The 24,641-nt window shown below is 52.0% G+C and overlaps 2 protein-coding genes across 6 annotated transcripts in view; one reads left to right on the forward strand and one right to left on the reverse strand.

Moving 5' to 3' along the window:
• Window positions 1-5,189: 5,189 nt before the first annotated feature.
• On the forward strand, window positions 5,190-7,959 carry LOC127693632 (spermatogenesis-associated protein 21; the record flags this gene model as incomplete). The annotated part of the gene is made up of 9 exons (XM_052194636.1): window positions 5,190-5,239; window positions 5,452-5,676; window positions 5,799-5,845; window positions 6,018-6,161; window positions 6,566-6,637; window positions 6,722-6,842; window positions 7,080-7,258; window positions 7,433-7,585; window positions 7,794-7,959. Coding segments are annotated over 9 exons (1,149 nt in total), but the record flags the coding sequence as incomplete, so codon positions are not given.
• Window positions 7,960-8,186: 227 nt separating this feature from the next.
• Fmnl1 (formin like 1) overlaps window positions 8,187-24,641 on the reverse strand; it is a 28,406-nt gene continuing 11,951 nt past the window's right edge. For 2 of the 5 annotated variants that reach the window (XM_052194406.1, XM_052194404.1), the window contains exons 5-27: window positions 24,516-24,599; window positions 23,894-24,019; window positions 23,616-23,633; window positions 20,929-21,037; window positions 20,149-20,225; window positions 19,931-20,024; window positions 16,996-17,070; window positions 16,615-16,725; window positions 14,641-14,790; window positions 14,021-14,122; window positions 13,596-13,848; window positions 13,077-13,364; window positions 12,763-12,887; window positions 11,984-12,186; window positions 11,312-11,546; window positions 11,110-11,178; window positions 10,441-10,521; window positions 10,236-10,365; window positions 9,911-10,074; window positions 9,612-9,713; window positions 9,397-9,477; window positions 9,033-9,153; window positions 8,187-8,418 (exon numbers count right to left, since the gene is read on the reverse strand). In XM_052194406.1, the coding sequence (XP_052050366.1) occupies window positions 8,315-8,418; window positions 9,033-9,153; window positions 9,397-9,477; window positions 9,612-9,713; window positions 9,911-10,074; window positions 10,236-10,365; window positions 10,441-10,521; window positions 11,110-11,178; window positions 11,312-11,546; window positions 11,984-12,186; window positions 12,763-12,887; window positions 13,077-13,364; window positions 13,596-13,848; window positions 14,021-14,122; window positions 14,641-14,790; window positions 16,615-16,725; window positions 16,996-17,070; window positions 19,931-20,024; window positions 20,149-20,225; window positions 20,929-21,037; window positions 23,616-23,633; window positions 23,894-24,019; window positions 24,516-24,599 (2,902 nt within the window). In that variant the 3' untranslated portion in view covers window positions 8,187-8,314. Of the gene's footprint in view, window positions 8,419-8,443; window positions 8,728-9,032; window positions 9,154-9,396; window positions 9,478-9,611; window positions 9,714-9,910; window positions 10,075-10,235; window positions 10,366-10,440; window positions 10,522-11,109; window positions 11,179-11,311; window positions 11,547-11,983; window positions 12,187-12,762; window positions 12,888-13,076; window positions 13,365-13,595; window positions 13,849-14,020; window positions 14,123-14,640; window positions 14,791-16,614; window positions 16,726-16,995; window positions 17,071-19,930; window positions 20,025-20,148; window positions 20,226-20,928; window positions 21,038-23,615; window positions 23,634-23,893; window positions 24,020-24,515; window positions 24,600-24,641 lie in introns of those variants that run through there. The other 3 variants (XM_052194407.1, XM_052194405.1, XM_052194408.1) reach the window with 3 other exon arrangements.

Consider the following 24,641-nt stretch of genomic DNA (forward strand, 5'->3'; position numbering starts at 1 on the left):
CGCCTCCTAGCCACCGAGCACACCAGGATGCTATATTCTGGAAGCAATTTTTTAGGGGTGACACCTCCATTTTTTTTCTCTCTGAGAGTTCTGGCATCATTCCTGGCCTCCTGTCCAGGATTTATTTACTCCCTAGAGTGGGTCTCTCCCACCTACCAGACCACTAGGCCACCTTGAAAGATGCCATATGAGCCTTAAGGAAGCCCCAAAGTTCCATCCCAAGCTTAAGTCCCTTAGGCCTAAAGCCAGGGAACATCCCGGTATCAGGTGAGGATGTGGCCTCCCCGGAGGCAGGGCTGAGCAGTTGAGAAAGCAAATCCAATGGACAGTCTTCCTGTAGCCAGTGAGGAGACCTGGGAAAGATGTCGTCTGAATGCTTGAAGGAGGGGAAAGCGAGGCTGATGGAATGATCTTTCAGGAGGCCACAGCCGAAAGCCAAAGTGTAGGGAGACTCCACATATGAGGTACTCAACAACCCATAGGGCCCCAGCTGGCTCTCGGCATACACCATGCTTATAGACAGGAAACACAATCCCCAAGTACAGACACATGCATACCCAGGACCAACCACAGGGGTAAAATATTCACACAGAGGCAAACCTCCACTTTGTTTGGGGTCAGGCTTAGGAGACCCAGGAGAGAGGCAATATGAAAAAGAGACCTTCTGTTTTGTGGCAAAGACCAGTAGGCTGTGAAGGAGGGAAGGGAATTTGTGTCTAGAAAAAGAGAAGAAGCCAGCCTGGTCCATAGTTAGCTGTGCGTGTGTGTGTGTGTGTGTGTGTGTGTGTGTGTGTATGAGAGAGAGAGAGAGAGAGAGAGAGAGAGAGAGAGAGAGAGAGAGAGAGAGAGATGGGGGTGAGGGACATCTAGCTCTGTATAGCACAAGGTAGCTTCATACTGGTGGCAATCTCTCTACCTTGGCCTCCTGAGTGCTGGGATTACAGACACACCACATCACACCTGGTTTGGTTTGGTTTGGTTTGGTTTGGTTTGGTTTGGTTTGGTTTGGTTTGGATCGGTTTGGTTTGGTTCGGTTCGGTTCAGTCTGGTCTGGTCTGGTCTGGTCTGGTTTGGTTTGATTTGGTTTGGTTTGGTTTTATAAGAGTTCATGTTGCCCTAGCTGGACTACCTCACATTCAGGATGATCCTCCTGCCTCAGCATCCTGAGTGCCAGATTATAGGTGTAGGCTTATACTGCTGTGTCAGCTTTGTTGAAGAGGCAGGGTCTCACTATGAAGCCCTGACAGCTTCTTGCCTTTGCCTACTGAGTACATGCGCCACCACGCGGCTTCTTTTTCCTTTTCTAAAGAAATATTTTATGGATATGAGTACACTGTCTCTGCCTTCAGACACACCAGAAGAGAGCATTGGATCCCATTGGTTGTGAGCCACCCTGTGGTTGCTGGGATTTGAACTCAGGACCTCTGGAAGAGCAGTCAATGCTCTTAGATGCTGAGCCATCTCTTTTCATTTCTTTTGAGACTGGGTCCAGCTGTGTAACTCGGACTGGCCTTGCACTCTCAAACCTTTTGTCTTAGTCTGCAGAGTGCTAAGTGGAGCATGCCATCGTGCGCAGCTCTGGCCAGCCTCTTGACCAGGGTCGCCAGCTCCATGCCAAGGGGAAAGCCCATCAGGATCCCAGGAGAAGGCTGAATACGTGTTTACACACATCCACACAGGCACATCACCATCACCCAAAGTCCACAGAGACAGCAGGGTTCGTGCCCTCTCGGTGTATGGCACACATGTTGCATGTGCCCCACTGTAGTATCATACGGAATAGTCTGCCCACCCTAAATACCCTCTGTGCACCCACTCATTCCTTCCTCCGCTCAGCTCCTGGTGCCTACAGATCTGCTGTTGTCCTCCTTTTCCAGAATGAATTAGAACTGAACTTCAGGCATCTTTCTCAAGCAGGTTTCTTTCCCTTAGTAAGGGTGTAACTTCCCTCCGTGTCTTTCCACGACTAGCCAGCTCATTCCCTTCTACTGTCCAGTGAGATGCCATTATCTAGACGGACTGATTTGCTTTTCCATCCACCTACCAAAAGGTATCTTGGTTGACTCCACATTTGGGCAGTTAGAAAGTTGTCGTAAGAGTCCTGTGGCTTTTGTGGGGACTTGGATTTGTTTTAACATCGTCTGGATAAAATGCCAAGGACCATAGCTGCTGCTTTATGTGCGTTGTTTTAGCCACTAAAGGCTGAGCTCACAACCAAGACATCAAGGTCTATTCAGATTTGTGAGGAACAGCTGGAGTGGTTTCCGGAGCGATTCAGCCTTTGCCGACCGGGCATGCTGTTCCTCCTCTTCATCAGGATTTGATGGTGTCTGTGTCTTAAATCCTGACGTTGTCATGGACCACAGAAGTGTCTCATTTTCCTGCTCCGTTTGCTAATGCTGGAGATGTCTTTCAGGTGGATGTCGACGGTTAAGGTGTCTGCTCACATCTTTTGCCCATTGTTTAATTCGGTGATTCATGTTCTCATTGTTGAGTTTTAAAGGCCATTTGTACGTTTTGTGTCACAGTCCTTTTCAAATGAGCATCTCCAATTCTGTAACTGTCTCCTTTCTTCACATTGTTGGAAGAGTAGAAGGGTTGGGAGCTTTTCTGTTTGCTTCTTTTGAGACAGAGTCTCTGTATATAGCACTGGCTGCCCTGAAACTTGCAAACTATACTATTCTAGACTCAAACTCATAAAGATCTGACTGCCGCTGCCTCCAGAGTGCTGGGATTAAAGGTGTGAGTCATCATGCCCAAGCAGAGTAATATTTTATTTAAAGATTTTATTGCATTTATCTTGTGTGTGGTAATGTACCATTCTTTTTATATACTGTTGGGTTCTACTTGCTAATGTTTTGTCAAAGGTTTTTTTTTCATCTGTGCTAGAGTGATGGCCCAGTGGTTAGCACTTACCACTCTCCCAGAGGACTTGGGTTCAATTCCCAGTACCCACATTGGACAGTTTACAACCACCTGTATGTCTAGCTCCAGGAAATCAGATGCCCTCTTCTGGTCTCCAAAAGTACTTGCACTCATTTGTGCACATGCACGAACACACACACACACACACACACACACACACACACACACACACAAAGCCTTTAAGGCACTTTTTGAGATGGGGTTTCACTATGCACCCCTGCTGGTCTAGAAGACTCAGATCTGCCTGTGTCTTCCAAATGTTAGGATTAAAATCATGTGTCATGCCAGATGGTGGCGCATGCCTTTAATCTCAGCACTCAGGAGGCAGAGGCAGGAAGATCTCTGTGAGTTTGAGGCCAACAGGATCTACAGAGCAAGTTACAGGACAGCCAGAGCTACACAGAGAAACCCTGTCTTGAAATAACAAAAACCAAAGGAAAAAAAAACAAAAATAAGCAAACAAAAACACATATGTCATCACATCCGGCCAAAATAATTTTTAAAAACATGATTAACAAGATTTTTGTATGCATGTTCTTAAGAAATATGTAGCTTTCTGGGACTCTTTCTCTCTGGGGTACAGAGTAATGGCCTCCCAGAGTGAATTAAGCCATGTATTATAGAAAAGTGAAGTTTGATTTAAAAATCACCTGTTAATGTATACAGGCCTCTCTCTGTTTTGGAAGGTTGTTAATTATTGGTTTGCTCTCTTTCACAGATATAGGTCTTTTCAGCTGTTTGTTCACATAAGTTTTGTCAGCTTCCGTTTTGCTGGACAGTGGTCTATTGCATAAAGGCTATCTATCATACACAGGCAGAGTCACTTGGTGTCCCCTTATTGTGCTTGACTCTCCGTGAGCTCTAGTGATGTTCCTTTCACAATGCAACAATCTTCCCATTCCACCTATCTTTATATACGTACTGCTGTGTGCACACGTATCCAAGCACACATTATATGGGTCAGGACGGTTTGAAGGAGTCAATTCTCTTCTCCCACGTGGGTCCAGGGGACCCTGGAGCATGGGTCATCAATGTGTCAGCAAGCACCTCTACTAACTGAGCCGTCTCGCCAGCCCTGGTCACTCCATTGCTCTGTCAAAGAACAAGATTTTGGCCTTTACAATTCTTGCTATTGATTTCCTGCTTTCATTTTTGCTCTTGTTTCTATCATCTTAATTCTTACTGGAGATGTAATTTGTGCTTCTTTTTCTAGTTTTTTGGAGTGGACACTTTTTAGACACCTCCTTTTCTAAAACATGATTCTTATGCTGCAAATGTCTTGGAGAGCAGTGTTTGTTATGTCTTACAGTTACAATTCCTGATACGTTGTCTTTTTACTTTAGTTAGAGGTTTTTGCTTTTGATACATGCTGTTTGTTTTGAGACAGGTTCACAAACAGCCTACACTTGTTTCAAAGTCACTATAGAGTTGAGGATGACCTTGAACTCCTAACCCTTCCAAATGCTTGGATGAATTATTGACATGCAACACCATGCCTGGCACTGTCTCATTTTAATGATATTTTCCCCTCCTCCTTCTCCTCCTCCCCCTCTTCTTTCTCTTCCTCCTCCTCCTTCTCCTCCCCCTCTTCCTTCTCTTCCTTCTCCTCTTCCTTTTCTTCCTCCCCCTCCTCCTTCTCCTCCTCCTCTTCTCTTCCTCCTCCTTCTTTTCCTCCTCCCCCTCCTCCTTCTTTACCTCCTCCCCCTCCTCCCCCTCCTCCCCTCCTCCTCCTCACCCTCTTGACAAGGCTCAGGATAGCCTTGATCTCAGAACCCTCTCACCCCAGCCTCTGGAATTATGGATGTACATCACCATACCTGACACCACGTGTTGTTTAGAAGTGTATTATTTAATAAGAAAAATCTTATTATTTACTCTTCCAGCTCTCTCTGTTACAGGCTTCTAGTTTCATTCACTCCTTTTCTGAGAGTAGACATCGTATGGTTTCTATTACTTCCAAGTATTGAGGTTTCACAGAATGTATTTTTAAATGTGGTTAGTGGATTTGTATTGGACAGGACCCCATTCCCCGGGAATCTGTGGCTTGTTTTTCCTTGTGGGCCTCTGCCATTCTGACTCGGCATCCAGAGAGCAATCACAAATTCAGATGCCTGAAGGGAGCTAGAGACTTGGGAAGAATAAAGCAGCGGGTGCCTGTCCCCGGCAGGAAGCCCGGCAGCCTCTGAGGGAGGGCTTGCAGCCAAAAGACAAATCCCAGCAGTGAGGCAGCCTGGGGGCAGCCTCAGAGCCTGTGACTCTGCCTTTCAGGCAGCAGAGGCCAGAAGACCAAGAGACCCCCATCGACACTGAGAAGGTACAGACCCCCAGGCTTTTCACTGAGGGCTCTCACCCTGTGCCTGCTACAGAAGCCCCTTCCTATAGGGCTGTGGATTCAGCCTAACCCTGAGGATCCTGGGAGGAGGAGGAGGAGGTGGACTTGCCCACTCACAGTCCTTGTCCCCTAGGCCCCCTGGAGTCTCTGCCCTTCAGTTGACCAGGCTCTCTTGCCTTCTCCCTGCCTCTAAGGCCTCCGCAGAAGCCTCGGAATATCCTCACACGAGATGCATTCGAGGAGCAGGCTGGCAGGGTGCCAAAGGGGCGGACACAGCCGCAGACAGGCCAGCTGTCCCCGTCAGAGCTAGGAGCAGCCACGACCACTAAAGAGGAGACCGCACTGAGGTCAAGAGAATTCAAGAATCCTTCTGAAGCTGCCCATCCATATTGGTCAGGGCCAGATGACAGGTCTCAAAGGTGAGAGCAGGAACCCCGGAGGAGGTCAGGTCTGGGGTGTGCTGGTTTGGGGGCAAGGCCTGCCTGGCCCTGGAATATCTTTGTAGCAGGTATTACATGTCCAACTTCTTTCTCTGGAGCAGCTCGACCGATGATAGCTTGCTACCCCTGACACCCCGGCAGCTGGCAGGTAAGGCGCCAAGATCCAGAAGTAGAAAGAAAAATAAGAGGATGCTCAGGGCAGGAGCACAGTTGCCTGCCCTGAGGTTAACACATTAATGACCCTTGCCACCCACCCTCGATGCCCAAGTCTTTAAACACATAGCTTTCACCATGCTGACTGGCCCTCTCTCTTCCCTCAGCCTTCCAGGATATCTTCAAACTGTTCAGCTGCAGCCCGACAGGCACTGTGGACATGCACAGCATGAAAGTCGCCCTGCGCAACGTGGGAATCCAACTGGGCCCACAGGAGATGTGCGAGGCTCTTCGGCTGGCCGACTTAGATGGTGGGTGCCCCCTCTCTGCCTTCTCCTTGCCAGGCGGACTCCTAATGAATGCTACCCCTATCTACAAAATCCTTGGCCGGGTTCTGTTTTGTGAAAGTTCCCTCTTCCAGGAAGCCGGTCTAGACCAGCACCCCAATCTCCAGGCTTTCATACTGAGTCAATTCTCATCCCCACCCCTACCCCAGGGCCCTCCACATTCACACTAGAACCCTTTGACTTCTATAAAAGGCTATTAATAAATGATCTTAGTACTTTATGGAAAAAAATATTTGAAAGAGATGGCTTAGGGGAGGGTTATGATGACGGTGAAAATCCCGAATAATGTGTATTTAACCTCCTAAAGTATCTACAAGACAAACTTTCCAAATAGGGCAAGTCCCCACTGCCTCTCCTTGCCTTTGCAGGTGATGGGATCGTAAGCTTCAAGGACTTCCTAGGTGTCCTCACTGACAACAACCGTCTGGCTCAGTGCATGGGTGAGGAGCTAAGCGGATGGGCAGAGGGGAAGTCGTGAATGAGGACAACCCTCTTCACCTCTGGCCTGTGTTTGCTATACTCAGGCCAAATGAAGGGCAATCGGGTCGGTGAGCCCCCGGGCCTGCAGACCCTGTTCCTCGAGGTGCTGTTCAAACTACTGAGTCAAGGCTTTGTGCCCGCCAAATCAAGGCAGGAGGTGACAAGGTGGGAATAGCCATCCTCGGCTCCCAGACCTGGCATTCAGAGAACAGAACTTGGGGGTGGGGAGGTCCCACCTCCAGAGAATGCCCTGACCTCCGGGTCCATTTCCTGGACCCTAAACCATCCTTTAGCCAGAGAAAGACAAGTAGCCTTCAGTCCTGCTTGGGTTTCTCCACTTGTAAGATGGAGGAGAGAGAGGAAGCGGTGTCTGAGCCCGCTGTCCCACTTTTCTTCTCCAAGTTACTATTTCAAGAAGCAGCGGGCCCTGCGGCTGAGCTCGTGCGCTCGGAGCCGGGCGCGCGGCCAGGGCCGGCCAGCGCGTGCGCACACCGGCCTCACCTTCTTCTGCCAAGCTGCGCGCCTCAATGGCCTCTCCAGCACTCAGCTGGCGCGCTCCCTGCATACACTGTGCAGAGCAGGTGCGCCCCAAGCCGATCCACGGGCTGGGGGTGGGAGGGATGTCCCAGGAACGGGGCGGGACTCCGGAGGAGGGGAATGAATGCTCTAGGTCACCCGCTGCCCAGGCCACCTGCTCCCTTGGGGCCCCTCCCAGTACTGTCCCCGCCTCTTCCTCCTCTGGGATCCTGCCCTAGGTGGGCGCAGCCCCTACACTCAGATTCCCAACCTCGCCGGGCGCCCGAGGCCAGAACGCAAGACTCGAGCTCCAGGGCCCGACGTCCGCCTCCCCAAGCCCCAACAGCCAGGCCGCCCCAAGCTCCCTCCCAACCTTGGGCCACTCAGCAAAGGTGAGAAGCCGCAGATATTCTTAAGGACCGGGCAGATGGGGCGGAGGTGGGACAGCAGATGGGGCGTGATTGGCAGGTAGCAGAGGCTGGGGTTCGAGTGGGACCTGAACCAAGAGAAATGGGGAGCGCAGGAGCAGCAGGAGGTACACCCAGGTGTTGCTGATGGCGCACCGCGTCCCTAACAAAGCGCCCCCTCGATCTTCCGCAGGTCCCCTCCGCCCTCCCGCCGGGCTAATGAGCCAGCCACTGGAGCAAATGCGCCCCTCGAAGCTGGCTTCCTCCCCGCCAACTCTAGTGCAGAAGCACCCCTCCTCCCCTTCGCCAGCCTGTTTCCAGAGATGTGCTATGAAGAGCTTGTACAAGTAAACCCTTTGCTGAGCGAAACTGGCTGCGCCTGGTGGCATCAGGCACCGAGCCGACGCGCGTCTTTTGCAAACATCTTTATTAATCTTGTATAAAAATAAGGTCCATGGAGAGTCCTCCGAGCTAGGGCAGCGGCGAGGTGCGCTATATAAGTTACAGGCCAGGCTCCCGCTCGGGTTAAGTATGGCTATTGGAGAGAGTGCTACGACCAGTTTGTTTGTTTGTTTGTTTGTTTTGGGGGGGGGGTGTCTTCAAGGCTAGTAGTCGGCAGTAGGAGCGGATGCCCGACCCAGTCGGGCTAAGGACCGCCTTCTCTGAGCTCCAGCCTGCCCACGGCCCTATAGAATCCACCAGCAGTAACAGTGGCTACAGCGAGAAATCAGCAGTGACCGGCAGTGGGGGTCCAGGGGGGCGCCGGCGAGCACTTCGGCGTCCTGTGTCTGCACGGATATAGGGCTGGTTCCGAAGATCTGGCAAGCAAAGGAGACACATTGGCCCAGGCTTCAGGGCACAGCTCACTGATTTTGTACACATGCCACGTGGAAGGGGACACTGATTTACCACAGCTAGAAACACCCCAGCCATGCAGTGGCCCAGGATGGAGAGGCACATCTGCTCCCCAGCCCCAAATTCCCAGAGTTTTGCCAGCACTGGAATCTCAGGCCAGGTTATCTAGGTACCTGGGAGCTAGAGGGTCATCTCCTCTCCCAGGCTGGCCTCACAGAGGAGCCGGGATGTCCGCTTGCCGGTGCGGGCAGTGAAGGGCACTGTCTTGAGCACTGAGGTTTTGGGGAATAGAGGGAAGAGAGAGAAAAAACAAAAGAAAAACAGAAAAGGTAGCAAGAAGTATGCAGAACAGGCATGGTGGCGCACGCCTTTGATCCCAGCACTGCAGGGGCAGAGGCAGGAGGATCTCTGTGAGTTTGAAGCCAGCCTGGTCTACATAGCAAGTTCCAGGCAAGCCAGGACTGCTCAGTGAGAACGGAGGTGGGAGGAGGCAGCAGACCCCTCAGGGTGGGGAGAAATGAGGAAGAGAAGGACAGTAGAGACCGGAGACAGGACAGTGACCGGGTTAAGCTCTCACCGGTGATGATGTCTTCAATGGCCCCATCTCGGTCACTCTCGTAGATGAGTGGCTCTTTCTGCTGCTTCCGTTTTAGCTCAGAGATGAGGTCCATCTGTTGTCGCCTGGCCTTGGGTGGAGACTGAGGAGATGGACAGCTCTAACTTTAGGATACTTACCACCCCACCCACGCTGGAACATCTGTGTAGTTCTTCACAGCAAGGACAGCAGGAACCTATACCTGCTTCCTCCCCTGGCTTCTGGGGCACGGTCCTTGTCTTTGGGCAGAATCTAACTCAACACTGAAGGTGTAGGGGTGAGACGGGGTGAAAGGGATGCTATAAATTCTTGAATCCCAGTCCTGGGCTTGGGGCCAGCTGCCTACCTTGGGTGCTGGAGGCTCCTCCCTGCCTGAGGCGTCGGCAGCTGCTTCCTTCTTCCACAGTTCCACCTCCTGTTCCGCTTTCTGAGGGCCCAAGGCGGGTCTTGGTAAGAACAACCCTCCTCCTTCCCTGTCTTTCCTACCACAGAAGTTGTCCCCACTGCTCTCCTGCAGAGGCTGCAGAGCCCCCCACCCACCCACCCATCAGATACTTGTACCTTGTAGGCCTTGGTGAAGCGACTGAAGAGGGAAAAAAACATGGAGGGGGATGTGGTCTTGGGATTTTCTCCAAAGTACTCCACCACAGACTCGTAGGCCTCCTGCAAGCACAAGCCATCAGCCCAGCTAGCTCGGGTTCCTTGGAGTCTGAGCATGCTCTGTGCCCCCTTGGGATACCACATGTCTGTTCTTCCACACAGGATGTGGCCACGCCCCTCCGGGTCTTTGCTCCAACCGCGCCTCCCCACTCCCACCCTCAGGCTTAGTGGCGGCGGTGGGCTGTGCTCCCCCAGCTCACCTGAGCTGTCTTGCTGTCTGCCAGTAACTTGTCCATGGTGGGAGAGTTGGCCCTCAGGAACTCCTTGAGCACCAGGCAGTCATCTTGCCGCACAAACTCTCTCTGTGTCAACTCCAGGCCTCGCTGCAAGGAGCGCACGTCTCCCAGCACACTGTCCAGGGACACTGGAGTGGACAACACAGAGTGGGGATAAGGCAGCGTGCACACAGTTATATCCGACACCCCCACCACGCCACACCCCACCCCACCCCTGCTTCCTCCTAACCACATCAGGGGCCCAAGGACTGAGCTCCCTGCTCTCACCCAAGACCCGGGTGCCCCATACCTGAGCCGGCCTTGTCCAAGAAGTGCAAGTCGCTGTGAAAGCCCGTGAGCTGTGGGTACTTCTCAGCAATGACCTTCACCAAGTAGTGCAGCAGTGTCTGTTTCCGGTCCGTCGACTTCATCTCCAACAGCTGGACAAGGATCTGTTATGAGCCTCGGGCCGCCAACCAGGCCCCCCAGCCCCCAGCCCCAGAGCCCCATCTCACCGCGTCCAGACTCTGAAGCCGGAAACCATAGGCTGCCCCGCGTTTGCTACTATTCATGTAGTTGCCAAAAGCCAGGACAATCTGGGAGAGGCAAAGAAAGACTCAATGAGATCCAGGCTGGGGGTGGGGAAAACCCTTGAAGAATATATACTTCTCAGGGAGGAAGAAAGGTGACAAGAAGCCAACCTTCACCCTCAGCCCCTCCTGAACGGGCCCTTCAGTTCCAATGCACGTGCATCTTGTAAACGTACATCGCATGTGCACACTGTGAACACCAGTCGTACACTCAAATTTTATCCTTCATTAGACCACCCCAAACTGTCTTGCCACACCCCTATCTCCATCCCCCCCCCACCCCGGACATCGGCGTATTGTCTGCAGACACTCCCCTGAACAGGTGCAATTACCCAGTTACTCTCACAAAGCAAACCCCAGAGGGACTGAGCCCTTGAGGAGGAGGAGCTCAGGTGCAGGGTCACAGGCGTGGAGGCTGCTGTTGCCTTTGCCCGTCCTCACCTCCCACCTTGTCTATCAGAGCATGCGCGGGAGAAGTGGGAAGTGGTAACCTTCGCTCTATCCCAGGTGGGCGGGGTCCGAGTCTCCCCTTTCCCGCTACCTAGACTAAGCAAGGGTAGGCCCTGCTTCCTGTCCCTTGCCCTGGACTCTCACCTCTAGGATCTGGCGAAGCTTGTCAGAGGACTTGATAGACATGGAGGCTGCAATGATGGCGTTCAGTTGCTAAGGGTGGGATAAAGATGAGGTGAGCTAGAGCCTCCCCCACGAGGAGGCTCGAATCCTCCCAGCTGCCCTCCCCTTCTCCCTACCCACCAGCCCAGGCTCCGCCACACCACCCTGCCCGTCCCGCCCACACCGGCATGAGCAGCTGGGCCGTGTCTGGAAAGTTGCCCAGGAAGGTGAGCGTGTTCATGCGTTCTGGAAGTCTCGGGATGCGACTAAAGCGCAGCATGAAGCGGTCCTCCTCTGACAGCTCTTCCAGCGGCCGCTGTTCCTTCTCGAATCGGGCTATGAGGCTACGCTCGTAATCTGTGGGCAGGAAGCGGGTCAACAGCTCCAAGAAATCCAGGCTGAGAGTCTGTAGGTCATACCTGCATGAGGAAACAGGAGAGTGACATTCCACACTTCAAGTTCCAGAGAGCAGGACTGAATAAACAACCTTCAATATTTAGTATTTGTAGACAGCTTCCGAGAACAAGAGATGGGAGTCAGGGACACCAGAAGCCCCAGTCCTATCACACATCACTGGCAGATAGACAGCTACGGATCCTTTGGCTTGGGTGCCCGTGATGGGCAGAAGCAGGAAGAGAGTCAGGGGGTTCTCAATCAGGGCATGGACTCAAAGTATAGTCGCAGGTTTCTTGGTCTGAAACTGGGACAATGCTCCCTGGCCAGGACTGGTGTGAGGTTTGGTGGATGCTGTCCCATTGCCAGGGTTCTGTCCAATTTCCGGGGTTCTCACTGCGCTCTGCCTGATGATCCTAGCCTAGTGAGGGGACTGGGCCACACCCCAACCACAGGTACTCACGTCTCGATGGCCTGGCAGATTCTGTCTGCTCCTAGGTTGCCCTTGCGCAGGGTGATGGCCAAATTCTTGGCCCGGTTGGCTTCAATGAGTGTTGCCTTAGTGGGGGCTTTGTGGGCTGCCTTCCCCTTCAGAGCACTGATATCCAGGCTGGGGCCTTGCGATTTGGTCTTAAACTGCTCCTCAAAATCATTCATGTCTAGCTCCTAAGGGCACAACGAGACAAAGCCAGGCTGAGGGGAGCCCGGAGCTGCCCACACTCCTGGGTTGTTAAAACAGCCATCCCAGAAACTGGGCAGAAAAACCAGTGCGCTAGCTTGGCCACAGCCTTGACAGGTGATACAGGAGAGACCCAGAAAGACGGGGCAGAGGTGATAACCCAGAGGACCCGGGTTCCTGCCTATTAAAGCTAGAGGAAGTGCTGAACAGCCAGCAAAGCTAAGACGAGACTGTTCCAGGCAGAGAAAACAGTTCCAGCGACCGTCCAGAGGACGGGGAACCCATTCCAAAGTGAAACTGGAAAGCAGAAGCCCAGAGACCTTAGGTTTCTTGTGGGATTTGGGCAGAAAGGAGAGGTCCTACTAGGGGTGGGGGGCAGGGGAAAGCCTGCAGGGGGCAGGACAGTGCCTGCTCCTGTTAAGGCTTGTGGTTTTTCTGTCCAATGGTAGCCTGCGTCTTAGAGCCCACACACACCCTGGCTGTGTCTATACACCTCATCCCCATCTGTACACCAAGTGAAGTGGATGCCACCCTAGGGCCAGCGTGGCCCTGGAGCCGCTCACCTGCAACACCTTCTCATCGTTGAGCTCTGTGAAGACAGTGCCGGTGATCTGGCTGGGTTTCAGCGCCACCCAGTTAAGCAGTGGCATCCGGAACTTGGTCTGGATGGGTTTCTTGGCTTTCACCCCTGGGAGCAAGAAACAGTGGTGAGCAGACACTGGAGGGAACTAACCCCCAACTGGGCCTAAGGAGACAGGCAGGAGGCAGTAGAGCCTCTGATGGAGAGCGACTCTGAAGGACCACACTGGGGCGGGGAGGGGGCCCTGTTCTGCTTCCCCACCAGCCCTAGAGGACTGAGATAGTCCACTCCACTTACCTGGGCCTATATCCGGGTCTTGTCCTCCAAGGATATCAGGGGGCCCTCCCGGAGGTGGTGGGGGTGGTGGTGGCACTGGTCCATCAGTACCAAGTGGGGGTGGTGGAGGTGGGGGAGGCAGGTCTCCAGGCAACGGCGGTGCAGGTGGCAGCTCTGCGCAGCCTGGGAGGGGCGGGGCCAGCGGGGGTGCAGAGGGAGGGGCATCCTGCTGGGACTGGAGGTTAGGAAGTGGAGGTGGTGGTGGAGGTGGCGGAGGCGGTGCTGATGCTGCTTCGGGAGCTGACTCGGCTGCAGGTGGGAGGTGCTCATTACGTCTTGCCTGGGTGGATGGGTCCTTGCCCCCTCCCTCTGCTATGCATGCATCCAGAACCCAGTTTAACCCACCTGCGTGTACCTGTGCCACGCCTACAATCTAACCTCCTTATCTCTCACAGCTAGGTATATCCCCAGGATCCCCTTCCCTGCCCTGGTCTCCCCCCACCCCCCGCCCCCCACCCCTGGCATAAAGTTCTTGCGCACCTGGGCTAGGGGAATCAGCGGGCACCCTCGAAGCTGGTGCGTCGTCACCGCTTGGTGTCGCCGTAGCGCCTGGGAGGATCTCGATGGAGACGACATCCCCCGGCCCCCGCAGGATACGGATTAACCCCTTTTCCTCAAGCTCCTCCACCTTCAGTTCTAGAGCTGAGGGTCGCACCACGGTAGGGGCGGGCACTTTCTCAGGTTCAGTTATTCGTCTGGAAGTGCCCATGGGGGTCGACTCGCTGAAGCGCTCCTGTGAGCCCCCAGGAAAAGGATTAGTGCCCACTTGCAAGGCTCTCTGGTATACCGCAACCCCGCCCCAAACCCTTTTCTGGGATGGACTGGGATGTCAAGCGGAGAAGACTCCTTGGGAAGCCTGGCCCGGCGCACACCCCCATCCCGGCCCGGCCCACCCCAAAGCTTACCCTCAGGGTCTCCAATTCCTTGCGAGCCTGACTTAGCTGCTTCTCCAGTTCAGCGATCTTGGCCATGGAGTCGTTCTCTGTGTCCCGAAGCCGCTCTGTCAGCTGCGGCACCAGCACATGGTGAGCTACCACCCGCGGCCAGGCACTGGCACCGCCGGTGAGGGGGCGGCATCAGGCAAGCCTGCCTGCCTGGAGGGCTGGGGGAGGCTCCCACATCCGCTTGGCCTAGCGTGCCAAGGGTGGGCAGAGCCTGGCACCTGAACCCAGATAAATTAGGAGGGGAAAATCAAGGCACTAGTGCGAAGAGATATGGCAGAGAAGATTGTGCCGAGAGGCACCACAGGACCCAATTCACTGGAGTCGGGATTTAGAATCTTCTCAGGGAGAAGGTGCCTGCCTTGCGCACAAGTCCCACACCGCGTGGGCGCTCCCTAAACTCATTGAGAAAGATACCACAAGGATGCTGAATTTGGATTGAGGACGAACGCAGGCAGACTGCCGCTCCCAGGCCACACCCAGAGCTCTGCCTTCCATTCAGTACTAGCTACAGGAGGGAGGGGAGCCCACCCCCGGGGCAGCCTTCCTGCGGGCCTACTGTGTGACAGAGAGGTTGCTCTCACCGTTGCCACCTGCTCCTGCAGCTCCTCCATGTGCTCCAGCACTGCATTCTTCGTCTCTGTCTCCTCCAACAGTGTTCCCACGTCAAACACGTTGTCCAGGTACGCCTGGATCTGCACCCGTAGCTTGTCACTCTCCGTGAGCCGGAGCCTCTGTCCCCAGACAGCAGGAGTGTGGTGAGCTCTGAGGTGCTGGTGGGGAGCTCTATCCCACCATCACCACTACCCAGAGGAAGGTACCTGCGCTCTGGTTTGTTTTATATTTTGACTGATATAATTCGCGTACCACACAAATTCACTAGTTTACAGTGTGTTGTTTCTCTCCTAGAAGCTCACTACCCAAAAAGGAAACCCTACACCAGTTCGGTTCTTTCCCATTATGTCTCCCCAGCTCCTGGCTGCTGTGAATCTTAGCCCCTACTGCTATGAATTTAGTCATTCTGGCCATTGCTTTCTATATTCTTTTTCCTTTTCTGTGTGTGTGTGTATGTGTGTATGTGTGTGTGTGTGTATTGTGTGTGTATGAATGTGTGTATGTGTGTATGTGTGTGTATGTGTATGTGTGTGTATGTGTATGTGTGTGTATGTGTATGTGTGTGTATGTGTGTATGTGTATTGTGTGTGTATGTGTGTATGTGTGTGTATTGTGTGTGTATGTATGTGTGTATGTGTGTATGTGTGTGTATGTGTGTGTATGCGTGTGTATGTGTGTATGTGTATTGTGTGTGTATGTATGTGTGTATGTGTGTATGTGTGTATGTGTGTGTATTGTGTGTGTATGTATGTGTGTATGTGTGTGCATGTGTGTGTATGTGTATGTGTGTGTGTGTAGTGTGTGTGTGTATGTGTATGTATGTGTATGTGTGTATGTGTGTGTGTGTGTGTGTGTGTGTTTCTGTGTTTCCAGCCAGGGTCTCACTATGCACCTCTGGCTGTCCTGAAACTCACTGTGGAGTAGACCAGGCTGGCCTCAAACTAACAAAGATCCACCTGTCTCTGCCTCCATGGCACTGAGATTAAAGATGTTTACCACTACTCCTCCCCAGCAACATTTATTTTTAAAAGTCATATAATATTCAGCTCTTTAGGCATATGTGCATATCCCTGGATAGGAGATTGTAAGCCACCAGATATGGGTGGTGGGAACGGCAGAGCGTCCTGGGTCCTGTCCAGGAGTAAGTGCTCTTAATGGCTACACAGTCTTTCCAGCCTCAGCCTCTTGCGTCTGGCTTCTCTCTCAAGGACCAGCCATGCCGAAGCCGACGTCCGACCGTACATCCTCGATCCAGATGTACTGCGTTCCATTGCACGGCTAGAGCAGCCTTGCCCCCTCTAACTGTTAGCCAGTCCACGCTTTCAGAAATCCAACCTCAAAGGCCTCACCCCTCTAGAAAGCTTCCCAGAGGAACTAAACCAGAAGTTGTGGGTTCTCTTCTCACAGGTCCCTCTTCCCAAGACCCAGACCTCCCCACTCTGAGGAGCTCCCCACTCTGTCTAGTATCTCTGAGCTTCCCATCATCTGCTGGGATCAGAGATCTGACTGGACTGATGCCCCTGGGTCAGACCCAGAGCCACCTGCGCCTGATCCAGGACCTTAATGACAGATGTTAGAGTGTCCGTCATGTACCAAGGGCTCTTGCACACATTTGGAGTCACTGCCTCTGTGACTGACAGGCAAACAGCCTCAGAAGGATGAACAGATGTATAAAGGTTACACAGCTAGCAAGTGACAGAGGTAGGATTCTGTCTACCTAGGATTCGTGGGGTTTTATCATTTGGGTGGAGGGACAGGGAGTCCCAAACTGACCTTGGACATGAGCTCCTCCTGCCTCAGCCTCCCAAGTGACGTGAGGTGAGTGACTGCTGGTGTGTGTCACCGAGCCCAGCTCTCAGAGCTGAGGCAGAGTTTTGCAGCTCTAGACCTGCAAACTGCATACTAAATACCCGGTTCAGTCAGGGATGGGGTGCGAGGCTCACCTCCAGGTACACGTCCAGACCCAGGTGAGTGAACTCATATTGCAGGAAGACACGGAAGTTCATGTTCTCCACAGAGTGCACCACAATGTTGATGAACTGCATGCAAGCCACCTGGGGGCCAGGAGCACAAGCAAATCTCAGGTCAGGGTGCTGGTATCTGTCCTTCTCATTTGTCCCCAAGCCTCCCTCCCGTCCTCCAGTTTGCATTCCAGTAACTCAGTCTTGTAACACGCAGGTCCCCTTGGTCCAGTCTCCTCTCCTCTGACATCTACCCTTTCCCACTGGTTGTCACTTTGCTGAGCCAAGCAAGCCCGTCCCACTCTGCTCCCAGCATGCAATAGGGCCCAGCTGATCCTTGGGCCTCCAGGGCTCCAAGCTCACCATGAAGTCAATGTTGCTGTCTTCGTTCCGGAAATACTCCATTAGCTTTTCAAATCGGTGCTGCTCCCCGCACACCTGGAGAGGGAGAATGGTGGACACTTAGAAATAGGTCACGCACCTCCTATGTCATCTTCCCGCTGCTGCCCCTGTGCCCCTACAGGTTTCTCTCCAATTGGATCCAAATCTGGCTTGTCACTCCTCTGCCACAAACTCCACTCCCTCTTAATCTCACATACCCCACTCTGGCTGCATTAGCATTTGGGTGAATTCACACAGTTCTAACCACCTGGTATGCTAACACAGAGAAGCACCACACCCAATCCCCCAGGGCAAGTGTCACCTCAAGGAGACTTTTTGTACAGCCAGTTCCCTCTCCTGTGACCTCCCCTTTCCCCAAAACATTTAGCTTTGTTTCTTGTTTTCAAGACAGGGTTTCTCTGTAGCCCTGGCTGTCCTGAAACTCACTCTGTAGACCAAGCTGGCCTCATACTCACAGAGATCCTCCTGCCTCTGCCTCCCCAGTGCTGGGACTAATGGTGGGTACCACCACTGCCTGACCATTTAGCATTTTCTAATACTACATACATTGCTCATTTATTAGCTATTTCCTGCCTTTTCATTATACATGTGCATGCATGTATATGTACATGCATATGTGTGCATATGTACACATGTATGTGCACATGTGTGGAAGCCAAAAACCAATCTCAAGTGTTGTTCTTCAGGAGCAAATCCATCTTTGTTGCTGTTTTTTGTTTTTTTGTTTGGTTTGGTTTGGTTTGGTTTTTCGAGACAGTGTTTCTCTGTATAGCCCTGGCTGTCCTGGAACTCTGTAGAGCAGGCTGGCCTCAAACTCAGAAATCCACCTGCCTCTGTTGTTGTTTTTACTATTTACTTATTATGTTTGTCCTTGAATGAATAGATGTGTAAATTGTGTGTGTGGAGCCGGGTGATAGTAGTATGTGCCTTTAGTCCCAGCACTTGGGAGTCAGTAGCAGGAGGATCTCTGTGAGTTCAAGTTTTGTCTACAGAGTAAGTTTTAGGACAGCCAGAGCTACACAGAGAAATCCTGCCTCAAAACCAAACAAACAAACAAAGTGGTGCATGTGGGTGCTTGCAGAAGCCAAGGCACCACTGGAACCCTTGGGACTGATGTCACAGGCGGCTATGAGCCACTTAATAGGTACCAGAGTCCAAACCAGCTCCACCGAGCCTCACACCTTGTTTTCAGAGACAGTCTCTTGGAGGCCTGGAGCTCACAGAGTAGGCTAGGCTGGCTCTCACCAAGCTCCAGAGAAAGTCAGCCACTGCCTCTAGAACTAAAATCACATGCCACCAAACCTGGCTCATTAAAAAATAAAAATCTATTTTATTTTAGATATCTGAGTATTCGCTTACATGTATGTATAGGCAAGCGACCTGGTGCCTGCAGAGGACAGAAAAATGTATCAGATCCCCTGGAACTGGAGTTATGGACAGTTTTCAATCACCATGTGGCGCTGGAATCAATCCAGGGTCCTCTGCAAGGTCAAGTGCCCTTAACCACTGAGCTGTCTCTCCAGTCCCTTGGATTTGTTTGTTTGTTTGTTTATTTTTACCACTAGGTAGCCATCCATACATGGTGTTCATAAGAATCCACCTGCCTCTGCCCCTGGAGTGCAGGGATTAAAGGTGTGTGCTGCCACTCGTGGCAAACCTGGCTTTTTTTTATGCAGTCTCCTGGACGCAGATCCTCATGCTTGCAAAGTGAGTACTTTATTGAATCAGTATCACCGTCCCAGCCCTCCAATGCTTTTGCATTTATTTTGCTCACTAATGTATCCTAAGGGCCTCCTAAGCTTCTGTGCTCGGTATATAATCAGCCATCAGTGAATACTAATAAAGGAATGAATGAACACATCCAGCCCCCAACCCCCATTTTGAGACAGAGTCTATGCTGGGTTGATTTTTGCTTTGGCATAAGTATCCCTCAGCCCATTGTTGGTTTTTGAATTCCCTATGTAGCCAGTGATGACCTTGAAGTCCCAGCCCTCCTGGAACTACCTCCCAAATATCTGTACCACGCTGCTTAACTCATCTCCAGCTTTAAAGATGATTTGATTGACTGGGCCTGGTGGTGCACACCTTCCATCCCAGCCCTCATGAGGCAGAGGCAGGTGGATCTCCGTGAGTCCATGGGCAGCCTGGTCTATATATTGGGTTCCGGGCTAGCCAGTGCTGCAAAGTGAGACCCTGCCTTAAAATATTTTTTGGGATGAATGTGTGTGTGTGTGTGTGTGTGTGGTGACAGGGGAGGATTGCATGTGCCTATGTACACATGCATGTGCAGAGGCCAGAAGGCAGCATGGTGTCCCACACACACACACCATCGCTCTGGTCATTTCTATGAGGCATGCACTCTCCTAGGACCTGGGGTCACACTTCCTCAGCTAGGCTAGAAACCAGCAAACGTCAGCACATGTCCAGTCTCCTCTCGCTGCAGACGTGGTTAGAGACCTTGGCTTAGAACATGGGTGCTTAGATCTGAACTCAGATCGTCATCACCCAGGCCATTTCCCGCCCTATCATAGCCAGTTTGTTTACCATGTTACTGTGAGTGAACCTCCTGTAAGCTTGTAACATTACTATTGGGAACAGTAAGCAAAATTATAGTTGTGAAGTAGCAACAAAATAATTTTATGATTGGGAGTCACCACCACATGAGGAACTGTACTAAAGGGTCACAGCATTAGGACAGCTGAACCACTTGCCTTAGACAATGCCCCAGCCTGACTACACCTTCTCTTCTGAATTTCCTCACCCCAGTCTCCTCTGTATTTCCCAGACACCCCACCCTGTTTCTCCAGATGCCCTACCAGAGGCCACAATTTCTGGCAGCCAGACCCCAAGTGGTCCTAGAAGAACAAGTAGGTTTGGGAGGGGGGGAATCCAGTACCTCCTTGAAGTTGTCAAAGGCCGCAAGAATGATGTCGTGTCCCCCACGCACGAGGCACACGGCCGCCAGCAGCTCCAGTACCAGAGCCTTGGTTCTGAGAAGAGAAGGGGGAGGACAGGGGAGGTGGGTTGGGGTGATTCTGGGCAGCAAGCCTGACGGTAGGGGACGGAGTTTTTGCCAGGACAGAAGTAGAAAACCGTTAGGAATATAGACCTTACCTGGGGTTCTTGTTGTTAAGGCTTAGAGCGATCTCATTGACACAGGCTGGGTGGTTCATAACAAGACTGAAGCCAGACTGGGGAGAGGGGAGAGGTTAGCCCCTCCAGGCAGGTCCTCACAATGGCCAACACCTCCTGCATAGTGAGTCTGTGCCATGCTGCTCTGGCCTCGTGCTCAAAGCTTAGCACATCCAGCCTCATCCAGCCATTGGCCTCTTCTTCAGAAGCCAAGGCCTGCCCAACCCTGTCCCCTTCTCAAGTTCATTTGTCTAAGCACCCTGGACACAGGGAGGCTGTGCAGGCATGTCCAACCTTCTGACATATGGACATAGACAAAGTTGTAATCTAAGATGCCAGACAGCCAGGAAATAGAGCTACTTACAAGAAAAAAAAAATCACATGTGTCAAAAGCCCATGACGTTTTAAGAACGTTTACAAGGGCCGGGGAAGCACAGAAGTGGGGCTGTCCCAGCTGCCCTCTCGGTGCCACAGCCAAGACCATTCCCCCCTGAACTCCACAATCCCATCTGAGGCCCTTGCTCCCCCGCCCCCATTACCACATCCAAGACCAATTCAGCAGACCTGACATGAAGGTAGTAAAACCCAGCCAGGACTTTCCCTCAAGACTTCCCAGCCTCAGGACCCCCCAGCAAAGCCCAGACTCCAGGCTCCTGGGGTTCCAGACGAGAGTGACACGTGGTCTTAAGACATCAGCAGCTAGCACGGGTCCCAGGAGGACAGACCATCCCCTGAGGCCCCAATCCCATGCCACCAGCTGACCTGGTAGTTCATGATGGCTCTCAGACACATGATGCACACGTGAACATCGTCCTTCTGGCTGACGATTCGGGAATTCCTCAGCGCCTTCCTGCTGTGAGCTGGGGTCAGCCTGGTGGATGTGGAAGAGGCAGCAGGGTCAGACCCCCAATCCCCAGATTCCTGCTCCCCAGACCAGTAAGATGCCTTTTGGAGTGAGGGGATAGATCTGGAACGCTAAGCTGCCGCCGGTCTCCTATCTACCTGACAGTTCAAGGCAGCCTTCCCCAGGGGCAGGCATGCTGGGGGAGGTGGTGAGGGTGGGTCGAGGAAGCAAGGGCCCTTACAAAGACTTGGTTTTTAAAAGGGCTACTGTGAGCCAGGCACGATGGCACACGCCTGTAATTCCAGTGTTTGGGAAGTAAGGGCAGAGGACTGGAGCTCAAAACCAGCCTTGGCTACATAGTAGGGAGTTTGAGACCTAGGTTACATGAGAGCCTGTCTCAAAAAAAGAAAGGAGGGAGGGAGGGAGACAGAAAGTCGAGAGGGGGAGGGGGAGGGAGGAAAGCTTGAGAGTAGAAAGCCCACCAAGGATAAAGATGGACAAAGCCTGGAAATAGCTAGAGGACAGGAATATATCACCACAAGGTGGCGCTCAAGATCGCTAGGACTCCTCTTCCATCTTGAGAGGCAGGCTAACTCAAAGTGCCTAGATTCAAGAATGGTCCAGCTTACTGCTTTATGTAGCTCAGGCTATCCTCCTTTACAGGCATCTAGCACCATACCTAGCAATAGTAGGTACCATTTTTGTATGTACACATTTCATGTGTGTGCAGGAGTGTGGGTGTGTATGTGTGTGTCTGTGTATGTGTGTATGTGCACATGCACACACGCGCGTGTGTAAAGTCCAGAGATTCATTTCATGTGCCTTCCTTATCAGTCTTTACTTGTTTTCTTAAAAGGATCTCTTATTAAACTCAGAACTGGCTATTCCCACCAGACTGGAGAGCCACCGAGCCCCAGCTGTGCTCCTCTCTCCCAGCACTGAGGACCCAGGTGCATACAGCTGTGCCCAGTTTTTACATGGGTGCTAGAGATCTAAACTCAGGTCCATGCACTTGTGCAGAAACACTTTACCCACCGAGCAGTCTCCTCAGCCCCCAATCTGTTCTTTTGAGACAAGATCTCTCACTGGGATCTGGTGGCTGCCAATGAGGCTAGGTTGCCTGGCCAACTGAGCGCCAGGGATCTCCTCGCTGCCTCTCCGGTGTTGGGATTATAATCACACACCCCTGTGACCAACTTTTTACATGGGTTCCAGGGACTGAACTCAGGTCTTGCAAGGCAAGCGTTTTCTAACTGGGCCATTTCCTGGATTTCAGGAACATACACCTTCCTTCATCGCAGGCTGGTTCAGACTATGTAATAAACTCCAGCCTATAGGAAGGAGCATACTGAACATTCTATTATTCTTGCCCCCACCCCAATTTTATTTGAGGCCTTCATTTTTGGAGAGCCACCAACCATATCTTCCACACATCAATCCTCTGGACAGTTCCGTAACTCTTCCCGCCACACTGGCCAGCCCCACCTTGTCCACCTCGCCCTCTCGGCTGCTTGCCACACCAGCCTTTCCTAGATTGCTCAAATATGTCTCAGTCTTTGTTCACACTGCCCCTTCTTGTCCCCATCAGGTGCCTGTCCCCGTCAGACACAGTGCTATTGTCACCTCCTCTGGAAAGTCTTCCTGGTAGTCCCTTTCCCTCCCTTCTCAGAGCTCCAGGTCACATCTCTGTGACTATCGGTCACACTAAATTGTCTTCCCACTAGACTGAGGCCCCCAAATGCAGAATTTATCTGTCTTCTGTGCATTTGCCACTAATATGTGTTATTTAATGTCTAAAAAACTGTTTGCTATGTGAATGAATGAAGAAGGAAAAAAACATATTGTGAGGTCTTGGGGCTTAATATACAGTTGTTCCAGGCTAGGGGGTATACCTCAGTGCAAGAGTACTTGCCTAGAACGCCTGAAGCCCTGGACTCATGTTCCAGTCCCACACACACTTATATGCACATAAATATGTGTGTATATGTTTAAGTATATATTTACATGTATATTTTATATGTTTTATGCAGACATATGTATGTATAAATATAAATAATATGTGTATATATGTATACAAATATGTATATACACATACAGACATATAGACATACATACATGTATATGCATACATACATATGTACATACATATATACATGCATATGTACACACACATGTATATGTATATGTATATGTATATGTATATGTATATGTATATGGCTGTGGAGATGGCCAGTTGGTAATATCATTTGCTGTGTAAGCCTGAAGACCTGAGTTCAAATCCCCAGCACCCAGGTAAAAGCCAGGCTTTTCTGGGTCAGCTATTGGCATATACACACATGCCCATATACCATACTACACATATATACACACAAATAAATAAACATATATTTGGTCCCTCAGACCCAACAGAGGAAGCTGATGCTCCAGGATTAGCTCCTTCTCCCTCCCTGCATCCTAACAAGATGGAAGGGTATCCTATGTCAGGATGAGGAGACTGCTCCCCAGCAGCTGAGCTCAGGGGTGTCAGCTGACTGACTGCTCATCCAACCCACCACCCACAGAGTGGACCCAGCATGCACCTGCCCCCAGGTGACTATGTACGTACCGGGGAGAAGGGGGGCACCTGGAGGCCGCACAGGGAGAAACAAGGGGTTAGAAAGGTAGAAAAGGGATCCTACCAGCCCCCAACCCCCTCCTTATTCCAATCCCCCCCCCCATATTCTAGCCTCTGGTGTCTCCAACTGAAAATTCAACACATCCAATCCCCCCGTGCTGAACTACACCTCCCACCGACCCTCGGGGCCCTGTTTAGATGTGGCAATGGGGGTGTCAGTTCCCCATTCCCCTAACACCCCTTCGCCCTCACCCCCCCACCCCGCATACTTGATGGTCAGGCGACTTTTGGGCACAGATGAGGGTGGAGCCTTGCTGAGATCTTCCACAGACTGCTCCAGGGGCTTGCACTTCTCTGCGCCAGAGGCCACACTGTCTGTGCTTTCCATGTCGTATCTGGAGATGCAACGCACGGAGTTTGGAGGCTCCCACACCACCACCAAGGAACACTTAAAGAAGGGACAGACAGACGTGCAAAGCAAGACAGATCTGCAGGAGAGATCTCTCTCTGTAGGAGGGGGAGTTTGTGTTCATTCAAGGCTCTCATTTCTGGTTTTTTGTTGTTGTTTTTGTTGTTGTTTCTTGAGACAGACTCTCATTATGGAGATCAGGCTGGCCAGAACTCACAGAGCTCTGCCTGTCTCTGCCTCCCAAATTCTCAGATTAGAGATCCGCACCACGCCCAGCTCATCCATAACTCTATGGCGAGCACCATGAAGGAGCAGGAAGGTCCCTCCCCGGCGAGGGTAGGCCTTCAGAAGAACCACTGTCCAGGGGCAAGTCCAGCTCTCCTGGGACAGGGGAAGAGATCAGTTCCTGTTCAGAGGTCTAGCCCAAGAATGCGTGACCAGGACACTGAGAGGAAGCACGAGGACTGGGGCAAGGTGCTTACGCAACAGAGCACTGGGCGAAGGCCAGGTACTCCAACAGGACGTCGAGACCCCGGTTCTCTTCATTGAGAAACTCCTGCACCCACCTGCAGAGCGCAAGGTTCTCCAAGTTACATCCAGGGAGGAGT

Source organism: Apodemus sylvaticus, chromosome 10 (genome assembly GCF_947179515.1).
Source record: "Apodemus sylvaticus chromosome 10, mApoSyl1.1, whole genome shotgun sequence".
Taxonomy (NCBI): Eukaryota; Metazoa; Chordata; class Mammalia; order Rodentia; family Muridae; genus Apodemus; species Apodemus sylvaticus.